The sequence below is a fragment of the Mustela nigripes genome, chromosome 2 (genome assembly GCF_022355385.1).
Source record: "Mustela nigripes isolate SB6536 chromosome 2, MUSNIG.SB6536, whole genome shotgun sequence".
Taxonomy (NCBI): Eukaryota; Metazoa; Chordata; class Mammalia; order Carnivora; family Mustelidae; genus Mustela; species Mustela nigripes.
Window position 1 is genome coordinate 164,184,519 of NC_081558.1, and position 22,892 is coordinate 164,207,410.

Below are 22,892 nucleotides of genomic sequence, written 5' to 3' on the forward strand. Positions count from 1 at the left end.
GCTTCTACTGTATCACTTGCAACAGTTTTCTATATTAATATTAATATGAACTAATATTAATATTTGTTAATGGTAGTTGTTGTTTGATTGACTTTTTTCACTTAGCATAATACCTTCTAGTTCCATCTACATCATTGCAAATGGCAAGACTTCATTTTTTGATGGCTGAGTAGTATTCTATTTTATACACACACACACACCCCATATCTTCCTTATCCATTCAGTTATCAGATGATTTCACTCATATGTGGGATTTAAGAAACAAAACAGAAGATCATAGGGGGGCGCCTGGGTGGCTCAGTGGGTTAAGCCGCTGCCTTCGGCTCAGGTCATGATCTCAGGGTCCTGGGATCGAGTCCCGTATCGGGCTCTCTGCTCAGCAGGGAGCCTGCTTCCTTCTCTCTCTCTGCCTGCCTCTCAGTGTACTTGTAATTTCTCTCTGTCAAATAAATAAATAAAATCTTTAAAAAAAAAAAAAAGATCATAGGGAAGGGAGGGAAAAACAAAATGAAGTCGGAGAGGGGTACTATAAAGACTCTTAATCATAGGAAACACACTGTAGGTTGCTGGAGAAAGGGGGTAACTGCGTGATAGACATTAAGGAGGGCATGATGTAATGAGCACTGGATGTTATATAAGATTGATGAATCTTTGAACTCTACCTCTGAATCTAATAATACACTAAATGTTAATTAATTGAATTTAAATTTTATAAAAAATATACTTGTTAATGGGCCAGTCTGTCCCTGTTAATATCAAATCCATTACTTCCCCTACTGGTAGTCATGGCCTACCTGGAGTCCCCAGTTAATTAGAGGTGAAGGTATTTTTGAAGGTCTATCAAATTTTGTACTGCATTTAAACTAGTGTGACAGAACACCTTCACAGCACCATATAGGCTACCCAGCAGCTCAGAAGCTGCAAAGGGCTTTATTTACCCTCCCTTGTTGATATGTGAGGCCTGCCCTTATTCTACCCCTATAACTATAAGACTAGATACATCCAATTTTATAAATATACATACATACATACATACATTTATACACACACAAACACATTCAATTTTATGTGTTTATATATATAAACAGATACACAGAATATAGTATTTCTTCAGATGCTTAACCATCCCATTAGTATTACCTGGAAATAGGGAGATTACTTCCTGGAACAGGATTCTGAGCAGGCTTTTAACATTGTATGTTTGATCCTTAAACTGGCTTTTGTGGTATGCCCCACTGTTTGAGCCCAGGTTTATGTTATAGGATGGTTTAGACTATCTTCTGTTCTTCCACTGACCGTTTTAGGGTCAGTTTTCATATTTTTTTTTTCCCTTGGGTCCATTTATTACCTCCATAAACTAGCCTGAGACTCCCCCTAATAGGCTTATTTGCAGGCAGGGATTAAATGCTTTTATCTTTCCACACCAAACACAGTGCCTGGATTCTTACCTTGTGTGTTGTAGAAGCTTTACAAATGGCTTACTGGTAAATTAATTAATTATAAATGAGACTTCTGGATATAGCTTGTGTCTTATTGAGCTTCTAATTGTTTCTTCAATTTCTTCAGCAGCATTAGCTAGAAAACACAATTTCCCAGGAGTTATGCTTTATCTTAGTTAATGTTGTTTCAGAGAGGGACTGGGATTTTGTCATGCTGATATAAAATTTTGATTAAATGGAAACAGCAGTTTATTTCTCTTTTACTAATATCTCCACATAAAATACCATTTGTTAAATGGACATACAATTGGGAAGGAAAGGTTTTCTCAAGTTATTATAACCAGGACACGATACAGTTTTAAAGTGATTTCTACTTCAAATGTAGGGCTCGCTCAGTTAATGTCTCCATTTATTAGGCATTGGGAAAATTTGACTGAGGAATGAGGTTAGGAAATAGATGTGCAAACATGGGAACAGAAAGAGACCGTATAGTTTGAATAAGTTACTCCTGCTCTACCAAGCCTAATGTTCTCTTTTTGCCCTTCCTCATTTAGTAACTAGGCCATTTCCCCCCAGTATATTAACTGTGGCCTAGGAGTGAGTGAAGACTTGTCAGCTGGTATATTAAATCACTTTAGGACATTGGGAGTCGGAATTTGCAAATCATTGCTTAAGGGAACCAAATAAGAACTTAAGAAAAGTTCTGACTTACTAAAGGGCCAATGTAAACCAAAGAGCAGCTTATGCTCTGGGATGTCTTAATTCAGTTTTTGAGCTCCGTGTACCTTAGTAACTCCTAGGTTCTGAGTCTGATTCAGAGAGAGCCACTGCTAACCCATTTGCCTTTAGGAAAATTAGAAAAATGTGCCCTTCCTTGAGGAAAATCTTTGAGGATGAACAGTCCTATGACTTGAGGTCTGAAGAAAGTGGGACTATGGATGAGTACCCTCTCTAGCCTTGTCTGGTGATTCTGGACTCCACCCTCCTGTAGGGAAGGGAAAAAGAAGGAACGGGAATGAGAGAATGGAATTGAGAATTGGCTCCGGGATTTAATCAGCAGTACCAACTTCAGTTTGCTGAAATGGTGGTTCCATAAACGAAACTTACTTGTAAATCGGGGACTAGAACATCTACGTTCTATTAAGATTCACAAAATTGCTGCTGATTGGACATGCCCCTTTGTCTCAGTAGCATGTCACAAAACTTTCCTCACAGCTTTAGGTTTCAACTGGGAGACTCAGTCCCACTTCTCCTGCTGTCGCATTTGTCTCCTAAAACTTCACACATGTCTACTTTGTGAATACTGTCCTCCCCACCGCCCCCGCCCTGCTATGGTGTTCTTGGGCTACCCTGATTCACTTTATGACGTATGTTGGGTTCTGTTAGTACTCAAAATAATACAGTATTTCTATATTAAAGTGAGCACCTTAATGTTTAACACAGAATCTTGAGCATTTTTCACTTAGAGTTTCCGTATTTTACTTACATTAATCAATACTTCTATTTTTATACTTCTGGTTTTTAAAGTAGAATGTACCTGAATAAATTCAGACATGTACTGTAAAATGGCAAGGCATGTATTAGTTATCCATCCTCAATTGTGTGGTTAGAACTATAGAGCCCCCTGAATTTCTGAACAAAAAGCAACATATGCTCCTTTTAGGGCTCTGAGTCTGTTCAGGTCTTGGTAATATGAACTAGGAGGTAGGAGAGAGAGACTTTCTGATGCCATCAGTGCTCTAGGGACTCAGTCAGGAGTTTAAAGCCCCTAAAGACCTCAATCTCCCACCAAAATACAAATCCCAATATAAGGTTATTCTTTATACTTAGCATTAGACTGGATTGGAAAGACTAGTCTAATGAGCTTTTGTTTAAAAAACGTCTTTTAGTGACATAAATTCACACTGAGAATGAAATTTCACCATGAGCTTATTTATATAATCTTTTATTTTTAAGTTTTGTATTCTGGAGAATTTCAAACATAAACAGAAATGGAGAGAACAAGATAATGAACTCTTATGTAACATTATCCAGCTTCAGCAGGTAATAGTTTGTCAACCATGTTTCCTCCAGAGGCCCCCTCTTTTTCCTTTGCCTTGTAGCATCTTGAATTTCAGACATCATGTCCATTTACCTGTAAATATTTCAGCATTTGTCTCAAATTTATAAGGCTTTGTTTTTAAATGTAACCATTGACATTATAAATACCTCTAACATTAGTCATAATTCCTTTTATCATCTAATGCTCTTCCACATTCCAGTTTCCCTGATTATCTCAAGAACATCTTCTTACGGATTGTTCAAACTAGAATCATGTACATATGTATTTGGCTATTTATGTCTCTCAGGTCTCTTTTTTTTCTAGATTAATACATTTTTATATGCTTTCCCTCCATTTTCTTTTAATTTATCAAGGAAGCCTAAAGGAAAAATTGTTACCAAAATTAATGTGATAGGTTTTATCTTTAAGTCATTAATTTGTATATTCTTTATAGTTTCAGATCCATATATACTTAATGCCCAAATGTGAAAGGCTGAGAAAATGAAAAAGAAAAAAAAAAAAAAGAGGGGGAGGAGGTTTTTCTTTTGTAATTGAAAAAACAAGCATGAATTGATTTTATTACCCAAGAGCAGAAACCAGATGCAGAAATGTGGCCCCCACCCTGTTTAAGTTCAAATATGTCTGTATTAAATCACGGTTTAAAGCTACGTAATTTGTAAGCAGTGTCCCCTTGGCTTCTGGGATCTTATCTTTTTTGTCTTTCAGATTTGTGGTTTGTATTTCAGTACATTATATTCAAACTGAGACAATATTTTCCTACCAAGTGTGTGAATGTTTGTACTCCTTTACTATTATCAATTAACATAACTAAATGGCTTGTTCATTTGATAGTATTCCCATTGAGTTCACACTGATATCTCAAAAGCATTGTTGTTGTTTTTGTCAAAATGGTTGAATCTCGTATTTGCTTCTTTTTAAAAATGCTAATTTTGCTATTCTACCAGGTTTGTGCTTTGTTTTCTTTCAACATGGCTAGGAGGACAGATAAACTTCTTCTGCCACTGTAATTTTGACACTACCATGCTTGATATAAATTGTGCAGTCCTGCTAAAATGCCTCAAAATTTTACTGTTTCTTTTTATAAGCTCTCAATCTTGTGATATCTTTCCTTTCTTAGGATATGAACGAGTCTGCCAAACAGGAAGATATTTTGGAATCCACAACAGATGCTGCAGAATGGAATCTCGAAGTGGAACGTGTACTACCACAACTGAAAGTCACGATTAGGACTGACAATAAGGTATAGGGGACGGGATACATTTTGTTCAAATAGAGCTTCATAAGGCAATTTCAGGGTCAGGGGTACTCCCAATTATATGAATGATTTAAGATGGTAGGATTCAGCTTCCAGTGTTCTGACTTAGCAGAGATTTAGTAGATTGTTGCTGAAAGAATCAATAGTGTCATATTAAAGAAGGAAAAAGAAAGCAATAGATCTTTAAAGTGGTTTGAAACACTTGTCGTGTTTCCTTGGGATTGAGGGGCATTTTCTCAATACATTTTGATGTATTTTCATAGAAATCATATTTTGTTCAGGTGAATGGTGAACAAAATTGGAATTTTATGACTGTATACCAACTGATTATAGTTAGAAAATGGTTTTGGAACCCTGCTGGTTGGCAGAACAGAAGACATCCTTGAGGTTGCCTTACATAATCTATTCAGTACATATGATTAAAAGTCAAGTAGTAAGCAAATAAGCAAAGCATTTGCATTAAGATTTGGGGATTGAGCCAGATGAACTGACCCATTTAATCAAGTTTCTGCTTCTTTCTTACCTACAATGTACAAGAACTTCAGAACAAACTAAGAGGTGACTAAACAATACCATTCTCATTAATACTATAGTAATGTCTGCAGAAGGGACTAGAGAGACGTGTAGGTAAGGAAACTAAAGGGTTTTTTATCCTAGGTGGCTGGAGAAAAGCACCAGAATTATGGAACTAGGTTCTAAGGAAGCTTGTTAAATTTCTACCCCCAAAGATGGCTGCTTTCAGAATGCCTTGGAAACAAATTCATTCTCAGAATGTCTGGATTTGAGCTTATAAAACTGTGTCCTAGAGAAGGTAAGAAGCAGGCTAGACTCCCAGGGCAGTCCTAGATTAGGATAAGGGCAGCAAAGGTCTTACTAGACTAAATAGCTGAGGAACAAACTTAAAGGTAAATGGGCAAATCCTATAGCTTGTTTACCATGTATTTACCCAAATATTATGGACAGACATTATTTGGCTGCTTTAGGGGTGAATTTTTTGTTTGTGTATCTCTTATATATAAATACATGTTAATACAGATTTCTTCACTGATTTAAACTCTGCTGGATGTCATAATTTGCAAAAACGTGATTTCTGAGGGGGGATGTAATTTTTAATTCTTTAATTTTATAAGAAGGAATGTGATAAATTTAAAAATCACTATTATTGTTATTCTAGTTAGAATGACGTGTTAGAATAACCATGTAGTGAGGAACTCTCAGGTACATCTTAATCTCACAAAGAAGCAAGTTTAATTTATTTACTTTCAAGCTAAGTAAACTTTTGAAATCCAACATCTCATTTAGAGCCTAATAGGATCACACCAGAGTCTTTTTTAAAGCATGGTCATTGATTTCTACATAATAGGAGTAACTGAATGAAGAAAGGATATAAATGCAACTTCTGACACATACAGTTTTACAAAACTAAGTACAAGTCAAATTCTACTAACAAGCAAATATTACAGTAATCAGAATCCTGGGTTCTTAGAGAGTCAATGATCTCCTGATTTGGGGAAGAATTAACTAGGTGAAAGTTGGCCTCTTACATAGCACAATAGTAATTGTTTTGTATATAGTCAAATTTTACAAGCAACATCCTGAAATGTCAGATGAAGTTTTAGGGTTTTTCTTTATATGAATAGCATTTGAATTTAGGTTTTTGCAGTAAAATATACTGACATAAAGTAATATCTGAGTGCTTTTTCAGAATTCTTTTCTAGATCATTTGGTCTTTGTGTCCAGTATTTCACAAACTCAGTGTTTCAGAGGTATCAAATGGAAAGTACAGGTTATGGATCAATTCTTTATTCAGCTTTACTTAATAAAAATAAAATTATACATTGATTTGGGAAAGTAAGGGGCTAGTGAATAAAGAGGTGTTTTTCATGCCTCGGAAATAAAAGTAATCTGGTCACAGATGAGGTTTCTCACAGGCTCACTATCCTCCATCAGAGGAGGTTGACTCCTGCATCGTGGTAAATCCCGTTCTTCTCAACTCCCGACGCTACCAAAACCAAATCCTCTCCTTTCTTCTTGACCAAAACAGTTATCTTTCACTCAACACACGCTATTTAGGACATTTAGAAAATTCAACTTTGTGTTTGAGGGGAAATTAGTTTTTTTCAGACCAATGTGCTTTACTGATCACAGTTAGATTAATTTTTAAATAGCATAGAGATGTGGGAAATAAATAATAAAGGGCCTCCATTATTTAGACCCATTATAAAGTTCTTGAAAATGACCTTGTATTAGGAGTAAGTAAGTTCCATATTTATTTAGCACTGGATCAAATGTTTGTTTTGCTTTCTTTTCTCACAAATTTGGTTTATTCCTTGTATGCTTACTGGCACGCAATCGCAAAAAAAAAAAAAAAAAAAAAAAGGAAGTCTCCTTGTCTTTCTTTTGGCATATTGTAGTATGTATGCTTTAATGAGATCCTCTCACATACTAATATTTTATTTTATATTCCCTATAATGCTGTAATTAGGTTTTTATTGCTGGGCTAACTTATCCTTTTTTCTGGCACCACTTGTTACTGTTAACAGTTTTCAAAGAACGCAAACAAATTGTAATATTAGCTTATACAAATTACAATTGGGAAAATACATATGTTGCCAAAAATACAAATAATACAAATAATATGTTCCACAGCTGAAAGTGAAGGACTTCTGTCCTATGTTAGCTTGAATGGACCATATTAGCAGTTTCCTTTTTAGGTTTGGTTATAGAGAATGCTCCTGGTGATTACGTCTAGAGTGTTATATACCCAGCGACCAACTCAGCTCTGCCTTGACTTGGAATAATGTGTCTAAACACATAGTCAGAAGTTCTGCCAAGGAAGTCAATAAATTCAGACAAATCCTGGGTCATTCCATTCTAGTTAATGCCTCAGTTATGACCAAGGAAGTAAGGCTTTGGAGTCAATTCCTTAGAAGGGCAGTCTGAGGACAGCTAAATTAGAGTAGATAACAGTGCCACCTAATAAAATCAACTGTGAGCATTTTTAGCACACTGTGACTGTATATCTTGCACTTTTTGCTCTTTGCCTCATTTTTTTCTCTTTATATCTCTTTCCCTTTCTTCTTGTGTATTTTTATGTCTTTTTTATTGTTTTTTGTTAGACCAGCAGTTGGTGCCCACAAGTGTTACATAAGTACTCTGGTGAAATTTAGAACTAAGAGCAAACATCTGTGATTATAATCAGAATAAACTTAAATCTATAACTGGTCAAGAATTCTCCTGATCTCTAAGTCTTTTTTTTTTTTTAGATTTTTATTTATTTATTTGACCAAGGAGAGATAGCACCCACAAGCAAGGGGTCCAGCAGGCAGAGGGAGAGGGAGACCTGGGCTCAATCCCAGACCCCAGGACCATGACCTAAGCCAAAGGCAGACGCTTAATGAACTGAGCCATCCAAGCTTCCTTCTCTGAGTCTTTTTAAAATACACTTCTGTTTTTGGGTGCTTGGGTGGCTCAGTGGGTTAAGTGTCTGCCTTCAGCTCAGGTCATGATCTCAGGGTCCTGGGATCGAGTCCTATATCAGGCTCTCTGCTCATCAGAGAGCCTGCTTCCTCCTCTCTCTCTCTCTGCCTCTCTGCCTACTTGTTATCTCTCTCTGTCAAATAAAATAAAATCTTAAAATAAAATAAAATACACTTCTGTTTTTAATTATAAAAATAATATGGAAGCAATTCAAGGGGAAGAGGGATGGGCAGTGTGCTATGAGTTAGAAGCTAGTGATCCCACATTTATTTTCACTATCAATTCCTGATTTATTGGGCCAGAGTTTCAGAAACTTAGTGGAACTGGGGTAGTCACAAAGATCAAGGGAAGACAGAGCCTATCTTACACATCTTCCCTTGCCACCCAGAATTCATATTTCTACCATTTATTAGATGTATGATCCAGAACTAGTTACTAAACCTCTCTGTCCCTCCTTCTCCTAATTTGTAAAATGGGACTAAGTGTATTACTTATCTTACACAGTTGTTGTAAAGCATCAACAACAGTGTCTGGGACATAATTAATGCCTAATAAATAAATATTAATTATTGTTAAATTATAGTATTGTTATTATAATATTATTGTGTTCTATCATGGCCCTCATATTCAGTGCCTATATCAATATTCAGAAGAAATTTATAAAATTTCTGTACTAATACTTCCATCATTTAAAGGAATATTTTAAAATATCAGCCTTACAGTCTTACATGGGAATATAATCAGACTCATATAAGTAATCAGGCTCAAAGTATTCACTTTGATAAATCTTTCCAGTTTTTTTCCTCTAGTAAAGGTATATATAATATGGTAATAATAACTGATTTTACCAAGTGTTTACTATGTGCCAAGTACAGTTCTTAACACTTCACATGTATATTTACTCACTTCATCCTTTCCACTGCCCTGTTACATACAGGTACGTTTCACTGCAGAGGAGGAAACTGAAACAGTGAAGTGAAGTAACTTGCTTTTGCCTAGTAAGTGACAGATATGTGAACTTACAGCCCAGGCTCTTACCTATTCCATTAATGACAATATCACATACTGGTTAAAAGCACAAATTCTGAATCCAGGTTGCTTGAGTACAAATCCTGGCTCAATACTGACTAGCTTTTGGACTCTGTGGGCAAGTTTTAACTACTATGTCTCAGTCTCCTCATCTGTACCATGGAGTTCATTATAAAACCTACCTCATAGAGTTATGAAAGGGGGCGCCTGGGTGGCTCAGTGGGTTAAGGCGCTGCCTTCGGCTCAGGTCATGATCTCAGGGTCCTGGGATCAAGTCCCGCATCGGGCTCTCTGCTCAGCAGGGAGCTTCTCTCTCTCTCTCTGCCTGCCTCTCTGTCTACTTGTGATCTCTGTCTTCAAATAAACAAATAAAATCTTTAAAAAAAAAAGTTATTAAAGGGATTAAATAAATTAGTGTAGCTTAAGCACTTAGAATGTTGCCAGAAGAATTGCTTAATATATGTTAACTACTATTTCCGTGTGCTTTTCTGTGTATACAGTTCAGGTTACACCTCTGCTTTTAAAAACCCAGAAGTACATCATGAGCAGTTCCACACATCCTTAAAACGTACAAGCCGTAACTTCAGCTGAGTGGTAGGTAGCAGAGATGGCTTGGCCAAGCTCAGCAGGCTGGGATCAAACCAGGAGGCCTAAGATCTTGGTGGAGAAATGGCTGGCTGGGCAGAGTCATGCAACAGCTGATAGTTAGAATATGGGCAAGCATAAGGACCATAAGATCTGAAAATACAGACCAATAGCAAGAAATGAAACCTGCCAGTGAATTGTTTTGGAGAAACGGTTGGAGAAATAGTTACTGGTGGTGGAAGTACATGATATCATTTATTGAAAGATAATATTTTTCCTTCATGATTAAAATATCTTTAATTCCATAACAGTAATTTTTTAAAACATCTAAGTGAATCAGTTGACAACTACTAGCTGGAGACTGAGCTGCCAAAGAATTCTACATGTTCCATAATTTCTGAGGAAATAAAAGATGTGGTTGCATATTCATACAGATTTGACTTTCTGTGTTTTTTATTAATTTTGAATCACTAAATAATGCTGTTTCTCAACGAACATTATTCTTTTTTAGTTTCCTTTTTATTATAAAAAACAAGCCTATGTTTGATTTTGTGGAAATAAAGGAGACCACCTAAATAAGAACAAAGACTATGTATTTAGAGCTTGCCATAGCCAGGGAGTTAGCCATCATCACCTGCATTTGGCAGAGACTTAAAGGCAGGCAGGAGTATTTGAAAGATTTATACTGGGAAAAAGGGAAGCCTTCAGCAATGTTCAGATATGACTGGAGATTTGGAGGCAGGCTAACTAGAAGCAGGGCCTCCTATGTGTCTGGTTCGGAGAGGATACGTGGCTCTGTCTGGCTGGTTGTACATTGGAAGCAGGTGGGTGAGGGGAAAAACTGGGGAAGCCAGCAGTTACTAAGTCCTGACTGTTTTGGTCCAATTTCACTCAGAGGTTATGGTTTGACTTCCTGGACTAGTTGCTGCAGATTGTCAGTCAGAATTCTTCTACTACTACTACTACTACTACTTCTTCTTCTTCTTCTTCTTTTTTTTTTTTTTAACACTTTATTTGTTTGTCAGAGAGAAGGAGAGAGAGAGTGCACAAGCAAGGGGACCAGCAGGCTGAGGGGGAGGCAGACTTCCTGTTGAGCAAGGAGCCTGCTTTGGGGCAGTATCCCAGGACCCTAGGATCATGACCTGAGCCAAAGGGGGAAGCTTAATGGACTGAGCTACCTACGTGTCCCAGTAGATCAGAATTCTACTTTTGATTATGGCCTGGACATTGTTCTCCATTCGTATATTCAGTCAGCTTAATCCATTGAACCAAGGGAAAATGGCTTCTTAAAATGATCAGTCTTATCAGTCTTTATCAGGAGAATGACTTTTTTTTTCAAGTCAGGGGTTTTTACCGTAATAGAAACCAAGTAAACATTAATAATATTTATTCCTGTTCTCCAGAAATAAGAAAGAGCAGAAAGTGTGAAATCAGTTTTCAGCTAAACCTTACATAGACCCTTTTCCTCAATTATACAGTATTTATCCCTAAACAATTGTATATTATAACGATTTAATATGGGGTATTTGATGCAATGAACAAATGTTCTATCATGCTTTAATGCCCTGTGGATACTGTAATTAAAATTTTGATTAATGACTTAAATTGATTTTTTTTCCAAATTATAATTAAATGTTTCCTGCTTTGTTGTTTTAAAAGATATTTGGCTAAGTACCCCCTTCATTTCTCCAAAATGTCTCCTACTCATTATGTAAATCTTCAGGTTCATTACAAGAATTTAGATAAAGAGATTATATATATATATTTAAAGGCTTTGGAAGTACTACAGCATATGTTTCTAATTATTTCAAGCCTTTGATTCACTGAACTGCTTTTTTATATCCTTACCTGTTTTTCAGTGTCTGACTTTCTCAGGGTGCAGTTGTAAAAAGAACCTTAAACTTTAAATTTCAACTCCAAACTACTGGATTTTGTTTTAACGTAAATAAACCATACAGGTGTTGCCTTGGGTAATTCACAGCAAGAAACCTTTCTGGAAGAGTCATTGTGCTAAGGATGGAATCATTGCAATAGTCTTGAGCCCTTGGGCTCTCTAGTCAGTATGAGGGCTAAAATCTAAGAGGGAGGAGAGAGGCCTTTATTAATCAGCAGGTGGAATTCCATTTAAATGAACCTGGAGGGACCACAGAATTACTATATTAGATTTAAGTCTCTTCATATTGGAAGCCAGATCCTGCAGAAAATGTACAATAGTAGGCTTTCTCTTTTTACCATTATAGACAAATCTGTATCTGGAAGCAAGAGAAAGAGGATGTTTTTCTCATTCCAGAGCAGTGCAGAGAGTAACCTGCTTTGACCTTCTGCCATCACTATGTTTGGATGTAGTGTAAGAAGAATGTTAATAAAATTTAGCTTTCTAAATATTTCTGACCTGCAAGGATTTATGAATTGTTATAGTTTGGAAATAAAGAGCATTTCTTAAGACTTGTACTCTGGTTGTTGGATAGGCTACATTGATAGGATTCTTGCATCTATGAGCAAAAAGGTATAATATATTCTGTGGGCTAGGATACAAGAATATAGTTTATTTATGTATTAGTCATTAAAATGTGATTCTGCTAGTTCTTTGAGTAATGAGGAACCTACATTTATAATTTTTAAGGATTTTCTGGTAGAAAGACCTTTTGTTGAGAAATATTTACATAAATAAAAAAAAATAAGGTACCAAATTAAAAAAAAAATCAGCTTTTACAATTACCAGTAACAAATGTAAATACAGGTGGCAATAAGTTGGTCTCCATGAGGCTCCATGCAGGAATAATAGCTCCAATTACTGTCACAAATGTTTGTAATTGTATCTATTGCTGCCAGACAATAAATGCTTTTTAATATAGTAAGGCCATAAATGTACATGCTGCTGTTGTTTAAACAAAATACAATTTCCAGCAAATTTATCCTTGAAACACCTGCTATAATCAAAAAGAGGTGAATGCTATCAAAATAAACTGCCTAAATTAACTAGACACATTTTTAGAGCAGCCTGCATGATTACTCAACTGCCACATTGTCTCAAAGAATGAGGGGAAATATTCGCTGATGGACATTTACAGGCAAGCTTTCTTTAAAGGAGACTACAAGAAACAGAGGATTGCTTTGGATTTTTGTGTTATTTTTAAAGCATAGTGTTATTTTGTAGACTTAGAGTTTTATTCACTGTTTCTTGTTTTTCTTAAGCTGGTCAACTGTCGTTTTTGTTGTTGTTGTTTGTTGTTTTCTTTTTAGCATATGGGTCATGGACAGATATCAGGATTGTGGAAAAGAATACTGTGCTTAAAGCTATATGTAAAACTACTGCAAAACTACTGGGTGGAGAAAAACCCAGCTATCCTTAAGAAACTGAAAACAATTTTTAGCTGCTTCTGTCACAGTCTTGTTGAACATTCAGGATATTCTGCTTAAAGATAGTTGATGATGCCTTCCTTCCTATTTACCCTGAGTGTGATAAATGTTTCAACTGGATCAAGGAAAGGTTTCATTTATCACAAGTCGAAATAGGAGAACAAGTGTTTTTGCTTTAGAAAGTACCATCAGCTCTAACTTAAGAGCATCAACAGTGGTAGCAGATTTTAAGGAAATAACCAATAAAGACTGCATGTTATATGAACACTACAGAGGGAAGTTCGTTACTAATGCGTCACAGCAGATACACCTCAGATAGACATTTGTGATTGAGAGCAGTGAATTAATATATATTGATTATAATTAAAACTTTTAGACTGCCTAAATATTTCATTATTACAAAGTATGATTTAATGTTTCCTTTAAATTATTTAATGTAAAAATATGAATTGAAACAGAAACCATTTGTCATATGGACCTCCCTATGAAATGTACTTTTTAATTCGTTTGCTTCATTTCTCCAATCAATGATACTAGAGTAGTTCTCAGTATCACTGTGTTTCATTATTAAATTTCTTAATATGTGGACAAATTTTACTCCCATAGCCTTTATCCCATTACATTTGATTCTGTTTCCTTATGCCAAGGTAATGATTTAGATTTCTTGGTTCTTCAAATATGCAGATGGCTCTATTTATTTTTTCAGTTTTTTTGTTTTGTTTTGTTTTTTGAGTATTGTAGGAGATCAAGGTTTTGGTTAGTGGATTCTTGAAGTTGAGAGGGACTGTCAAGGTTATCTTCTCTGGCTATGCCTCATGGTTACTCAGCATCCTGTGAAATAGTTACATTCTCATTTGGCCCAAGAGTGCCCCTACATTCACAGAAGGGCCCCCACTCACTCCCCATCTGCCTTGCCAGCTCTCTTCTCTGGGCTTGTAATTCCTTCTAAAGTCTAGAAACCCTCACTCAGGAGAATTTTGTGGCTATAAAAAAGGGGTGTGGATGGAGGAAGCATGAATAATAAGTCAGAGTCAATGTATGAAAACACTTTAGAACAGATGGTAGTCAGTAAAGACATCTCTGAGCATACAATTAGAAATGAAATTATTGGGGGAGACAAACCATGAGAGACTATGGACTCTGAGAAACAAACTGAGGGTTTTGCAGGGAAGGGAGGTGGGCGGTTGGGTGAGCCTGGTAGTGGGTATTAAGGAGAGCACATATTGCATGGAGCACTAGGTGTAGTGCATAAACAATGAATTTTGGAACACTGAAAATAACCAAATTAAATCTAAAAAAAAGAAATGTAATTATTTAACTAATAAGGTTTAGAGATTATGGATCTCCAGTTTTAGTTCAACTACAGGCAGGTGTGAGAATATTAGTGATTGTTGTGATAGCCTTTGCTTACCCTCTGTGCACACTGTCTTATCCTTCTCTACAACAAGAGGAATTTCTGGGAACCAGGAACTTTCCTGAGGAAACTTATATTTCCAGCACTAGTGGATTTCCATACTCCCTGCAACAAATATACACATATAATATATATCACACATACAAACTCAACTCCTAAGTCGTATGTTTAGTTCTTTAAACACTTACAAAGAAAAATCATGTTTTCACACAAGTGTGTATCAGAGAAGACTTTAAGTTGCTGGCAATGAAAGAAAACTGTCACATTAAAAAATTCAGAAAGCCATGTTCTGTGATTACCTCACAACCTGATAGGCATTTTTCATTCAGAAAGTAATTCAGTCTCATGAAAAAAATATCTGATGGACACTCTCGCTCACTCCTCTTCTCTTTCTCTCACACACACATACACAAATAAGTGCACAAACGTGAGCCATGGTGAAGACGCAAATTAACGATTAGAACAAAAAGAGATTGCAAAACCACTTGTGCGAAGTGGCAAAAAATGAATATAGATAATGTTCTATTATTAGGGAAGGTAGTATTATGGGTGGAGGAGGGAAATTTGCTGCTCTTTTCCTTGCACTGAAAGCGTGATGAATTATCGACCTATCCCAGCAACATTTGCTACAGTGAACTTAGACATATGCAGCCACTTCTATCAAGCTGTCTTCTCTGCTTTTTTCACTTAACCTGATTCCCACCATCCGATTTCCAAAGAATTTCATCATTGACCATGAATGGGGTATTAAACATGTCACAGGAACATCAGTATTCCACACTGAAATCTCGAGACTGATCACTTTTGGACTGCCGCTCACACTTGGCCCTACCTCCCTACCACTGCAGATACAGTTATAATCTTAATAACTGCGTCTCTCTCCCTGTGACTGAAACGGAGATGAAATGTCCAGATCCCTTTACAAGCAAGGACTTGCTGCCCAGCCACAGAGTGTCGTCGACAGACAACCCCTAGCTGCCTGTGCCTTTGATGGCAGAGAGCTTCCTAGCCCAGGTCATGCCCTTCCAGAGGAGCCCACATCTGGGCTTATGTGAATTGTTTATAGTATTATAAATAATACTGCTTTGAAAATTCTTGTACATGTCTCTTGGTAAGCATCTGCACACATTTCTACTGGAATTTCTACTAGGTGTGGAATTGCTAAGTCCTGGGGTATGTACATGTTCAGTCTTAGCAGACCCTGCCAAATAGTGTTTGAAGGTGGTTATACAAATTTATGTGCCTCCCAGCAGGGTATGAAAGTTGCAGTTGCTCCGCATCTTTATCAACATTAAGTATTGAATCTTTTTCATTTTTGTCATCATAATACCTATGCTATAGGCTCACTGCCATTTTAATTTGCATTTCCCTAACAGCTGCTGAAGTCGAACCCCTTTCCATATATTTGACATTTGGATATCCTCTTGTCTTTTGTTATTGGGTTATCTGCTTTTCCTTTGATTTATAGAAATTATTTTTATACTCTGGATATGAGTCCTTTGTCAGGTATATGTATTGCAAATATGTACTCTTTAGCTTTTCTTTTCATTCTTCTTGGTATATTATGATAAACAGTGGCCTAATGTTAATATACTCAAAATGACCTTTTTGGGGGGGAGAAGGAAACATGGCTAATATTTGTTTTCTTTAGGAATCTTTGCTTACCCCGATGCTATAAAGTTATTCTCCTATATTTTCTTTTTGAAGCTTTATTGCTTTACTTTTGGCATCGAGTTCTGTGATTCATCTAGCATTTTTTCTTATGTATGGTGTAAGGTAGAACTCAAGACTTATTTGGGGGAGATATATATATATATAGATCGATAGATAGATAAATAGATCTATCTATCGATCTACAATATATATATATATATATATATATATATATATATATACACCCATTTTCATAAAAAGGTTATTTTTTCACCAGTGCACTGCTTTGTGATAAAAAGCCTTTATGTGTGGGTCTGTATCTGGACACTCTGTTTTATTGCCCTAATCTATCTGTTGTTCTTTCATACTACTGAAATGGTATCTCTTTAGATTTTATTTTCTGTTTATTGCTGGTATATAAAAATAATTATGGGGTCACCTGGGTGGCTCAGTCAGTTGAGCCTCTTGATTTCAGCTCAGGCCATGATCTCATGGTCATAGAATCAAACCCTGCATTGGGTTGCATGCTCAGCGTGGAGTCTGCTAGAGATTCTCTCTATCTCTTGCTCCCCCTGCTTTCTCTCTCTCTCTCATAAATAAATAAATAAATAAAATTTTAAAGATTTTTAAATTTTTAAATTTGCCTTATATAGTGGTTAAGAATTTTTGTCTATGTTGGATATAGTGGTATTAGGGAAGCTTTTAATATTTCAATTTTACCAGTATGATGTTAACTTTATGACTTTATTTGCCTTTACTAGATTAAGGAGCTTTCCTTTTGTTTCTAGTTTGCTTAGAGTTATTATGAATGGATGTTACATTTTTTTCAAATGATTTTTTTTCTTCATCTATTAAGAGGACCATGTGATTTATTTCCTCTTTTTTTCCCTCTCTTGCTATGGTGGATTATACTGATTGATTTTTGAGTATCAAACTAACCTTGCGTTTTAGAATAAATGTAACTTAATCATGATATATTATCCTTTTTATATGTTACTAGATTCTATTTGCTGGTATTTTTTTGAGAACTTTTATTTTTTAAATTTTATTTATTTATGTGACAGAGAGAGAGACACAGCAAGAGAGGGAACGCAAGCATCAGGAGAGGGAGAGGGAGAAGCAGGTTTCCCGCTGAGCAGGGAGTCCGATGCGGGGCTTGATCCCAGGGCCTAGGATCATGAGCCGAAGGCAGACGCTTAAGCATCTGGGCCACCCAGGCACCCTTTTTTGTTGAGAACTTTTATATCAATGTTTACAAAAAATACTGATTTGTAATTTTTCCTGTTTTTTAGGTGTCTTTGTCAGGTTTTAGTATAATGCTATCTAGGCCTCATAAAAGTTGGCAATTGCTCTCTCTCTCTATTTTTTTTTTTTTTTTTTTTTTTTGCTGTCTCTGATATTTGTGTAAAGTTGTTGTTATTCCTTAAATATTTGAAAAATTCACTGATGAAGCTGTCTGGGTCTGGGTATTTCTTTGTGAGAATTTTTTTTTTAAGAGTTTTATTTATTTATTTGACAGAGATCACAAGTAGGCAGAAAGGCAGGCAGAGAGAGAGAGGGAGCCAGGTTCCCTGCTGAGCAGAGAGCCTGATGCGGGGCTCAATCCCAGGACCCTGGGATCATATCCTGAGCTGAAGGAAGATAGAGGCTTACTTAACCCACTGAGCCACCCAGGTGCCCCCTGTGTGAGAGAATTTTTAATTGCATCTGTTTATCCTAAAACTTTTAAATTCTTTTTTTATTATACAATTGATACATAAACACATTCTTGGTAATATTCAGATATTACAAATGAAACTAACATCTCTTTTAACCATTACCCCCTTAAAATTTTTAGTTATACTTCGCTACATTTCATCAGGGAGATGATAAGTAATGATAGCATGGTCTCTGCAAATTTGCGCTCTACTGCTCACTTGCCTATAAGATTGGGCAGTCTACTTTAAAGTAGCTAAATCTCAATTTCCTCATCTTATGAGAGTTTTTAAAAGAATTGAATGTGATGATGTGTGGATAGTGCTTAACATAATGCCTGACACATACTAGACATTCTTGAATGTTAACATTGAAGCTATCATTAGATGTAAAAGGATCTCGGAATGGATGTGACTATTGGAGAACTACTCTATACCAAGGAAGGAAAAAGAAAAGGTTCCTAAGTAGCCAAAATAGAAATCACAAAAAACTATGTACTAAAGCTCATGCATTTTATTTATAGGGGAATCTGATAAATCCTTCTTTGGAACTTACAGAGTTGTTTCAGAGATTATTCTAACAAGGTTGGTTAAACAGACTGTTCATCCACAGCAGATTAGAAGTAGCAAACCTCCCATAGCATCTAAGCTTTAGCAAAACAACTGAGCTAAGAAACATTTATTTAATGTGCAAACTTGAATGGAAATTTGTCAATTTCTTGTGCTCCTTATTGAAATTGGGTGACAAAGCAAGGAAATGAAAGAAGCAGGTCAGTGTAATGGAAAATCTGTAAGGGAGAGAAAAGACATTTGGATTCCTATTCATTTTGTAATTGGTATAGTAAAAATCATACCACCTCAATTTGTTACCCAATCAGTGAAATGGAGGTACAAGATTTCCTCACCAGCGTGATCTTGAAAATCCACAGAGAAAGTGAATTCAGGGGTGAAATAGAGGCCCAATGAGAAAAATGCAGTGAGGACCCTTAAATGCAGGGAGCCCATAAAAACCCTAGTACTTATTGTCATGTTCACTAAAACACAACTGCAAAAACAGAACATTAAATTAAGATTCCATTAGTAATTATTCATAACTCAGTGGGGGGAGAACCAGTAAGAATAGAGGGAAAAGGGAAAGTAGATGGCAGAAGTAGCATTTTTGTGATGGAAAGAAATTCAAAATACATCTGAGCCTTGGGGCCCTGCTCCCGCCCTTGGGGGCTGAAGCAAAGGTGCCACTAGAGCCACAGACTATGAAACTCCACTGCTCTGGCATGGACATTTCCTGGCCCAGGAAAAAACATCCCAATATACACCAGAGTGCCTTCCTCAGCTTTGTTCTATCAGGACTCCATTGACTCTCCCCCTCTCTCTATTCAGAAGCTCAAACTTGGGGGGGGGGGACTGACAGTTTGACACTTTATGAGTTGTATAATTAGTGAAACGTATATACAGATAAAAGTTCCATTTACCACCTCTAGCTCGTGTGTTGGTCTCTCCCTCCGCAGCAGTTTCAGAGAGGAGCTTGGAGCACTGAGTTGGGGATCCAGACAAAGAAACCAAGTGTCTGTGCATAATATGTAAAGTTAGTCACTCAGGGGTTGTGCTGTTGAAGTAAAACCCAGAGGTCCTTGTAGTCTTGCTGGTCACCTTAATGGCTGCAGCTGGATCTCCTACATTTTGACTTTACGGTATGCTGTGACTCACCTGACAAGGCATCGCTATTCTCCAGTTTTTGAAAAAGGGAGAGAATATAATTTGGCATTCAAGAACTTGGAGTGGAAAGGAAGTTATGGTTACAATAGTCACTTTCCTGTCTACCTCAGAGGTGACAGAATTATATAAGATTTTGTATGAAAGGATTTTTAAAAATAGCCTAAAGAAATGATATACTTATTCATTATTAGTCTTCTCATTTCCTCAGAGAGAGGAAACATGCTGGATTAGTGAAAAACTCAACATCTACAGAGAGGAGTGGTCTCACTTGGTATATAACAAAAAAATTATTGGTTTACCTTAGATACTCTGTGGTAGTTCATTTTATCATAAAGAAAAGCAGCCTATGGTACGTGGAAAATGCACTGATCTGAGAGTGCTTTCCATTTTCCAGACATGAAACCTCAGAAAGGTCATTTAATTTGCCTGATTCTTGGTTTTCCTCCTATACAATACGTATATATAGTCAGTTTTTCTGTATCAAAAGCAAGCCCAAATCACAGTGGTTTATAATCATAAGAACAACAAATATACTGTCACTCAAGATACGTGTCTGCTGATGTGTGACTTAGCGGTGGCTCTAGCCCTGCTATGTTTCCTATTTCTTATTCCCAGGCCCAAGCTGGAAGTATAACCCCTATGTGTGGCATGCCTATTATAATGGCAGAAAGAAAGGGAAAGGGGGTTGATGGATGCCTCTTATACCATCTGCACAGTCCTGGCATAGGCCACACCCACCACTGTTCCACCGGCCAAAGAGAATCACATGGCCAAGGCCAGCATCAATGGAGCAGAGAAGTATACTCCTCCCACAACTGGTCCACAAATCACATAACCCTCTCACAGGGAAGGGTAGAAGTGAAAAAGAAGGATGACAAATTGACATAGCACTCCAAACCTTTGTGAGTCTCAAATAAGGAAATGTATATAAAAGTGCATTATAACCTAATGGATTCTCTACCAATATAAGGATTGCTAGCATTTGGGGGATCAAGTCCTTCATCACTTCTTCATTCTTACCACAAACCTTTGTAAACTTTTTAACCATCTCCATTGTAGTTTTTTAAAAGCTATTTGTTTTGCCTTTTTATATTCATGTTTTTAAAATGTTACAAATGTGATCACTTATACTTTCTGCTGTAACTGTATTAAACCCCTTTCAAGAACTACTTGGGCATCCAGACTTTTTCCCCCTGATGATTAAAGTGATGATTAAAAATTCTCTGGCAAGAAATTTGGAAAATTTTGGAAGGATAAAGAAGAAATTCTAAACATTGATATCCAAATTCCTGGCTTAATATATGCATGCACACACAAATATACACAAATATTAATTTTTACTAAATTGGACACCTAATAGGATATTCTTTGGGGAATGTGTTTCCACTTTACTTTATGTTGTTTGCCTGTATTTTTGCTGAATAAATTTCTATTGAAAACATGAATTTAACATTTTAATATGCAATACATATATATTTATGGAGCCCAGTAATATAAACAAACACTCGTGAACCCACTACTGAACTTGAGAACTAGACCATTACATGCCCTTGAAATTACCTGGGTGCTCCTCTGCTGCTGCCCTTTGCCTCCCATGGGGAACTGCTGTCCTCAATTTGTGTATCATATATTGTCTTTAGCTGCTGCTTCTGCTTCCTCTTCCTCCTCCACTTCCTTCTCCTCCTCTTCCTCTTTTTTAGTATTTTAATGTATCATTGAGCTTTGCTTCATTTTGAGCTTTATAAAAATGGTATCATACTGCATTATTTTTAGTGGTGAAATGGATATCACAAAATTAGTTTAAACTGTCCTCTACTGTTAAACGTTTAGAGAGTTAACTATTTCGAGAGCTGTTTTACAAAGAACTTGTACATTCCTCTTTATGTATATCCCCATATATTTCCTTGGGAATAATTTCTAGAGGTGAAATTGCTGGGTTAAGAGGTTAGAACACCTTTAAGGCTTTTTTTTTTTTTTTAATAACTATACATCAGGAAATGTGTCCATCTAGATTTTAATAAAACATTCAGATTTATGTGCCAGATAATTATAAATCATTATTAGCTTTTCACTTTAAAAGGCAGTAAGAATACATAAATAAGTCCCAGGGGGTTATCATATTAAGAAGTCCCAAACCAAATCCTCAGTATTTCTGGGTCCCTGAAATCTATTCTCACACTGTGATATTACTAATATCTTCGTCCCTAAGACTGGAAACGTTAAAGACACCTCTCTACCACCCCATCTCTACTTCAGCCACCCCACACTTGCCCTTAGTCCTCAAGTCCTGGTAGTTCTGTCCCTATGATGTCCCTTGAATCCATCTCTTCTCTTTCATTCTCACAAGCGCTGCTCTACTGCTAATGTTAACGTGGGCCATTACACAGCCTCTTAACTGGTTGCCTACCTGCCTTCAGTCTAATTCTAATTCTTTCTTGCCTTCTAGTCCTTCCCTCTGTTACTTTCTCAAAACACTAACTTGTCCTAAAACTGAAACCAAAAATCTTTAATAGCTCTCCATTGTCCACATGATAAAATCCACAGTCCTCAGTTAAAGCCCTCCACCTAACTTAACCTACCTCTCCGGCTTTGCTTCTTCGTGATTCACCCTCTCCGCCCCACCCTGCCCCAAGAACTTTGTGTTTTATATTCTAGCCAGCCTGGGCTCTTGTTCCCTATATATTTCCTGTTTTTTTTTTTTTTTTCTTGTTCTAGTTACTCCCTCAGCCTAAAATACCCTTCCTCTCCCACTCCTTTCCAGCCTGTTGAAATGCTACTAATGCTTCAAGCTTGCACTGAAATGCCAGCTCCTCCATGGAGTTTAACATCAATGTAAGTTATCATAGTTACACATAAATGAGTCAGGCATGCTTAATTCTCTCAAAATACTTTATCAGAACATGAAAAAAATGTAATGGTAAGATAAGGCTGCGTAGGAAAAACAGAACACAAACTATTAGACACATCAATTACTATAAATAAAATAATAGATACAAAGTATACATATGTATATATGTATGTGTTTATACATGTATATATCTACAGACACCGAGACTGTAGAAATACTTACACTTGGTGTTTTGTTAAGCTTATGAAGGTTTTGTTTTGTTTTTGTTTTTGTTTTTTGGTATCAGTCCGGACGAGTACTGTTTTGGAAAAATTACTAATATAATGATACTTATTAGGTTCATTTTCTTTCATAAGG

At 36.4% G+C, this 22,892-nt stretch overlaps 1 protein-coding gene across 2 annotated transcripts in view; it reads left to right on the top strand.

The window, feature by feature from the left end:
* Positions 1–22,892, top strand: part of IFT57 (intraflagellar transport 57) — a 53,140-nt gene that overhangs the window by 23,063 nt on the left and 7,185 nt on the right. For both annotated transcript variants that reach the window (XM_059392022.1, XM_059392021.1), the window contains one exon: positions 4,619–4,741. In XM_059392022.1, coding sequence (XP_059248005.1) covers positions 4,619–4,741 — 123 coding nt within the window. The remainder of the gene's footprint in view (positions 1–4,618; positions 4,742–22,892) is intronic.